This window comes from Phyllobates terribilis, unplaced genomic scaffold (assembly GCF_046119375.1).
Source record: "Phyllobates terribilis strain yellow unplaced genomic scaffold, ASM4611937v1 Scaffold_6405__1_contigs__length_44742, whole genome shotgun sequence".
In the NCBI taxonomy this organism is placed as follows: domain Eukaryota; kingdom Metazoa; phylum Chordata; class Amphibia; order Anura; family Dendrobatidae; genus Phyllobates; species Phyllobates terribilis.
In genome coordinates, this window is record NW_027369148.1 from 29,214 (window position 1) to 36,037 (window position 6,824).

A 6,824-nucleotide genomic window follows, 5' to 3' on the forward strand; every position below is an offset into this window, starting at 1 on the left:
TCTCTTATTATAATAATATTTATTTATTAGATCAATTTTATATTTATGTCTCCTAGAATATATTCATACAAATTTATTTAATCATTGATATCTTAGTTCTATTAACAAGTAACCATTTATTTTTATAAATAACCTCCCACATTTGTAGGAACAATTTGCTAAGATAATTTTATTTTAATTTGTTTAAATATTAAATTTAAATGATTGTTCTGAAAAATAACTTGATCATCAAAATGTTAAAAAGTCCTTTTATAAATTTAGAATATTTTCAAATTAATAACTATATCAAATAAATATAGACATATATTTTAACATATAATAAATATTATTATAAATATAATTTCTTCTCTAAGAATCAAACTTGCTATAATATACATGATATGTTATATATAAAATGAATCCAATTTTTATCCAATTTTTATGACATATTTTTAAAAAAACTTTCAGGAAATTACTGTATTTTATATTGATATATTGTTTTTATATAAACATTATCAAAATAATACAACTACGTAAATTCCATTAACGTATAAAGTTTACAAACAAGTTCTAAAAGTTTGATCTATAAAAAAAAATTAATTTCAATTCTATCTCTTATTTAGACTATAGTAGCAGTGTAGCACAATATGTCATTATTTTATCTACTAACTATTTATTATCTTACCAAATCTCACGACTTAATCAATTCTCATATCTATAATAAATTCTCTTATAAAAATATTATTTATAAATTATTAAAATATTATCGTACATATATGATAATAAAAAAGAAATATCGGAAGACTTGCGAGCCACTAGGCATTATTGTTTGAGCATATTTACTTGGTTAAACTAAAATCACTCATTTTTTATATGTGCGTTTTTCAGTAATATGTGAACTTTTGACGTTTATGTTAGTCTTCCATTACAGGTATCTGTATACAGAAAATCAATTGACAATGGTTACAGCTCGATTTGCTAGGTATATTCAATATGAAATTATGTGTTTGTCCATCGAATTGGTGGTAACCATAACTTTTAAAACACGTCTAATGCGAAGTCAATGCCAGGTTAAGTTTACCTAGTGGGACTCACAATATACTGAGTCAAACATGGCGCACGTATATCCACCGTTCAACAAGATGGCTTTCTGAATGAAGGATCGTGATGATTGATGAAGGTGATGACGACGAAGATGAGTCATCGAGAGTGCTCTCCGACTAATCAACACGGTCACGAGATAAATAAAGACCAAATCCACAATCCACAGAATTTTGTACAGACATCCTCTTTTGCAGTTTTCCCCCATTTCTCTCACATGCAATTCAATTGGAATTGCTAAAAGATTCCACCGTCATTAGTCATTCCCACTGATTGCTCTTCCTAGCTACCTTAAATCTCCCCTGTTCCTGAGATCAAGCAGTCTGGTGCAGCGGTTGACGATCACATTGACCTAATCGAGTAAACCCTAAATTCAAGCAGGACCCCATCAGATCGAGTTCATGTCGGAGAACCCGATTCCGGCGCCGAGGAGGCTCACGCCCTCTGCGGGGAAGCCGACGAGCTCCGTTCTCCCCTACGAGACGCCGAAGCTTCGAGAACATTACCTGATCGGAAAGAAACTTGGCCAAGGTCAGTTCGGAACGACCTATCTTTGCACAGAGAAGGAGACAGGGATGCTGTATGCCTGCAAGTCGATTCCCAAGAGGAAGCTGATTTGCAAGGAGGATTACGAAGACGTTTGGAGAGAGATTCAGATAATGCACCATTTATCCGAGCACGAGAATGTGGTCAGGATCAAGGGGACTTACGAAGATTCGGTGTTTGTGCACTTGGTAATGGAGCTCTGTGCTGGTGGAGAGCTCTTTGATAGGATCATCGCCAAGGGGCATTACAGTGAGAGACAAGCTGCTCAGTTGATCAGGACTATTGTTGGGGTCGTAGAAGCTTGTCATTCTCTTGGAGTTATGCACAGGGATCTTAAGCCTGAAATTTCCTCTTCGAGAGCTTTGATGAGGATGCTAAGCTTAAGGCCACCGATTTCGGATTGTCCGTTTTCTACAACCCTGGTAGGCTATGATTTGATATTCTTGAGTTTCGTTTCAGTAATAATGTGACAATGGGTCTGGCCAATACTTTGAACTTCATCTTTTTTATCTTTCAGAAATCTCTGTGCAACTTATTAATTGCCTTTCCTTTTCACTTTTTTTGTTGCCTTTTCTGGCCTTCAAGCCATGATCTTGTTTGATTCTGAGTTAGGTGCCAATAGAGAACTTGGTGGTCTTCTGTTCCTTGAATTAATGGTCACCTATAGAATGTTAAGGTTCCCATCTCCATTGTGAAAACATTTCATAGATTCAACCATTTGCAACCTGCAAAAGTAAGTGATATTGATGTTTGACATTTTAAGTTTATGGTTGGTAGGGCAATATTTCGATGATGTGGTTGGCAGCCCTTACTATGTTGCACCTGAGGTATTGTGCAAACGGTATAGACATGAAGCTGATGTATGGAGTGCTGGTGTTATCCTATACATCTTGTTGAGTGGGGTTCCACCATTTTGGGCAGGTAGACATGAGATTTGAACCCTTACTTTGTCCTTTATATTGGGTTAATCATTTTCTTGTTTTCATCACACCAGAGACTGAGGCAGGGATCTTCAAACAAATCTTGCATGGAAAGCTAGATTTCGATTCTGAACCTTGGCCCAGCATCTCAGACAGTGCAAAGGACTTGATTCGTAAAATGCTCGACAGGGACCCAAGAAGGAGGCTGACAGCTCATCAAGTTCTCTGTGAGTTCTGATTGTTGACATGGTCTTGTTGATAATCTTGTCATGTATTTTATTAACGTAACTTGTGCTGCACAGGTCATCCTTGGATTGTGGATGACAACGTTGCTCCTGATAAACCTCTGGACTCGGCTGTTTTGACACGTTTGAAACAATTCTCAGCAATGAACAAACTGAAGAAGATGGCATTGCGTGTATGTAACAATTTCTAGCTTTAAATTTTCTATTTTTGCTTAGCTAGTTGCACTATTTTGTAGGTGATTGCAGAGAGGCTCTCAGAGGAAGAAATTGGTGGTCTAAAGGAGCTATTCAAGATGATAGATACTGACAACAGTGGGACAATAACATTGGAGGAACTCAAAGTCGGGTTGAAAAGGGTTGGATCTGATTTAGGAGAGTCTGAGATAAAGGCTCTTATGGAAGCGGTACTGTCTAGTTTCATTCTGCGTAATGTGTATACCCGCTGCAGTTGCTTACTAGTTTGCTTCATGCATATATTTTGATAGGCTGATATTGATAATAGTGGGACCATCGATTATGGCGAGTTTATCGCTGCCACTCTGCACGTGAACAAGATTGAAAGGGAAGAAAACCTGGCAGCGGCGTTTTCGTACTTTGACAAAGATGGTAGCGGCTATATAACCATTGATGAGCTGCAACAAGCCTGCAAAGACTTTGGTCTCGGAGATGTTCATCTTGATGAGATAGTTCAAGAGATTGATCAGGACAATGTAAGTTCAGTGATGGTTTGTTAAGAACATTATGAACAGGGTGCAACATCTAATGAAGATTGTTTGACAGGATGGGAGAATCGACTACAGTGAGTTTGCTGCAATGATGAGGAAGGGTGATTCAGGGATCGGAGGAAGGACCATGAGAGGCAATATTAATTTCAGCCTGGCCGACGCCTTTGGAGTAAGTGAGACTGGCTCATCAGAGCCAACTACCGGCTGAAGAGGTGCCTTTGTATTGAGTTTTACAAGCCAGGATTTGGTGAATTTTAGAAGAAAAATGTATCAATTCTCTTTCAGGAGCTGACGGATAATGGCTCATGTGTTTTCTTTATTTATTGGTGCTATTGCCGACTGGCATGCCATAAATATATGTTATGAAATTTTGATTTGAACTTAATCAATTACTGCGCAGCTCCTTTTTGGAATTATTATTTTATTATTATTATTATTATTATTATTATTATTATTATTATTATTATTATTCATTCATTCATTCATCGTTTGTAGTTTTAGGAGGTTTCGAAAATTATACACTTGCTTGCTACTCTACTACGAATATTTTCAATTCTTGACATATATGTTGTCACCAGATGGAATGGTTGGTCAAGAGTCTGCAAATTAGCAAGCACTGGACTTTAATCATGTTCGCCGAGATTGTAATTAAGCGGTTGATTTCCTTTCGAAAAATCATTGACATCAACAGCTTATTAGAGACGTGATCAAAGCTCTTACCTATAATAGTTTTGAGGATATAGCTTTTCTCTGATCTTTCATGAGTTTTTAAAAGTTTGGGTTTTTTCAAGATCATTTGCCTTGGTGATTTAGGGCATATTCAGCCGTAAAGTATGTGTATTTGGATTGCTTGTTCAAAAAAAAAGATACACGATATCGTGTAATGTAAAAAATAGCGAATTTTGCAATATGAGACCACATTGATTTTTAGAATCAAGGTGCAATAGAAGAAGTAATTAATGTGCTTGTATTATTATAGGCATCACATCCCTACATCTACATATGGACTAGGATGTCGTACACATACAAGCATAATCTGATCCAATATACAAAAGGACAATGCGACACAAGCTAATGATTTTCAATACTGAATCATTTGTTAATAAAAAATTGTATAAACTAATATACAAGGACATTTAAACTTTAAATATGAATTACTATCCTCAAAAGCTTGCACTAGTGTTACGCCTCATCAACTCGTACCTCAATTTTTTGCGACTTATCCACATTTTGGGGGAATAGTCTGAGGCAAAGGCATGAAGCACATCTTGCAGCCCGTCAAAGCCTGAAGTGCATAGGCGTATACGCGCTCAGGGGCGAGCAGTAGCCTTACAAAGTGATGTGACCTTGTGTTGAAGAAGGCCTCAATTATCCGGTATTGATCGATGAATCTGCAGTAGGGCGAATCCTCCTTTGAACTCGGATCTGATGGAAGGTTGTAGAGATGAAAAGATGGCGATGCGGAAGTGATGCAGATTAAGAGAGTCTTCTCGATCTTAATCTGGTGGATGAATTCCAAGAGAGTCGTCTCAATCTGGGATTCAAGGAATGACGCTAATGCAACTTCGGATGGAGAAAGCTCTCAACAAAAGTTCTGAATTATTAACGTCAGTTCTAGGGCTGGCTTCTCTAGGGCTTTTATATGATAAGCCTTGGAGAAGAAAAGACCTAAAAATACATAAGGGGCCGGCCATGCTATACATAAAGAAAGGCCTCCTAATGCTTCTCAAAATAGCAAATAATGTCTAGGAAAAATACTGATAAAAGTCATAAATTAGAAATATCGATAACTAGGCGAATAGCGATCAATATCCCTAATCTGTAAGCTCCGGGATCTCTGCAGCCTGTGAAGATGTCCCGACTGTAACTAAGCTCATAATGGATCCATCCTCGGTAGTTGGACGTCCCTGTCCTGCTACGAGCCTTGTCACTAGTGATTGAGTCGCAACTTGAATAACTTTGGCTCGTGCTCTAGTAATCGGGCCTGTGGACCTAAGAGTCATAGCCTCCTCCTCGTCTATAGCTGTCAAGGTAGGTGAGGTCACATCACAAAGCATAGGCATGAGCCTGGACCGCGGCCTAGACTTGGAGCGCATAGAGAGCGCATTAACCAAGGAGGCCAGACAAGCAGGTGATGCGGCAGGTGAGGCAGGCAAGTGTGTGGCATCATGCTTGACCTAAGGGCTTGGACACATCAGCGTGCGCAACACACGTTGGCACAAGCCAGTCACACTAAGACACACGCTTGGCACGGGCCAACACACGCCCAACACATGGCTGACACCTTTTAGCATGTGCTTGACACCAAGGCTGTGCAACAGCTAGGGGCGGCTAGGCATGCAGACATAGACCATGTGCAGTTCCAGATGATTTCTTAGCTTGGAGGTTCCTTAGCATAGAAGATTACTTAGCTTAGAAGTTTGCTTAACCTTGAAGTTTTCTCATGTATAAATAGGGGCTAGCTCTTCATTGTAATTAGTTCAGAATTCTCATTTGTTATAAATACAAGAACACTTTCATAAACTCCTCTTTTCTCTCTCTTTTCCTTGTCCTTAAAGGCTGACTTAAAGCCTTGTTGTGTGGTACGACATAGTTCTAAGGCCGACGAGTCTTGTTCGAGTTCAAGATCGTTACAAGTGGTATAAGAGCTGTTGGAGTTATGATCCATGTCTGGACAAACTGAGGAAATGGCGGAGACACAAAAGGGGCGTGAACTGGAGCGCACCGGAAAGAAGGTTGCAAGAGGAAGGACCTCTGAACCTTTGGTGGCGCTCGAGCACCAAGTGGTGGTCCTGGGAGAGAAGACGAAGGAGTTCATCGAGTTCAGGGACACCATAAGTACTCAAGTAGAGAACAACACCGAGACCCTCACATCTATTGAGAGTCACATGGTTGAGAAGTTTGCAGCCATGCAAGAGACCATCGACAACATGACCATTGAGGTCGAGGACCAAAAGAAGGCCCATGAGGAGGCGATGGGGGCATTACGAGACCAGGTCCAACGTATGCAGGCGACCCTGAATCGTGTGGAAGGTCACGCCCATCGCAAGGAGGAATGGGTCAAGCCTTAGCCACTGCAACAAAGATTGAAGCGCCAAAGTCTAAGGAGTTACAAGGCGTCCGAGACGCTAAGGAGATAGACAACTTTCTTTGACAACTAGAGCGGTACTTCAACTCCGTCAAAATAACTGAGGACCAAGACAAGCTGAACTTGGCCTCTATGTACCTAACCGACATGGATACACTTTGGTGGAGACGAACTCATGCCGAGATGGCACGAGGTGAGACCACTATGGACACTTGGGAGA

General features: G+C 39.6%; 1 protein-coding gene across 1 annotated transcript; it reads left to right on the plus strand.

The window, feature by feature from the left end:
- The first annotated feature begins 1,481 nt into the window (after positions 1 to 1,481).
- LOC141250980 (uncharacterized) lies at positions 1,482 to 3,724 on the plus strand. Its single transcript, XM_073670169.1, is given in 8 exon segments — positions 1,482 to 1,965; positions 1,968 to 2,048; positions 2,404 to 2,547; positions 2,621 to 2,773; positions 2,849 to 2,964; positions 3,028 to 3,195; positions 3,277 to 3,501; positions 3,572 to 3,724. Coding segments are annotated over 8 exon segments (1,524 nt in total).
- The last annotated feature ends 3,100 nt before the right edge of the window (positions 3,725 to 6,824 follow it).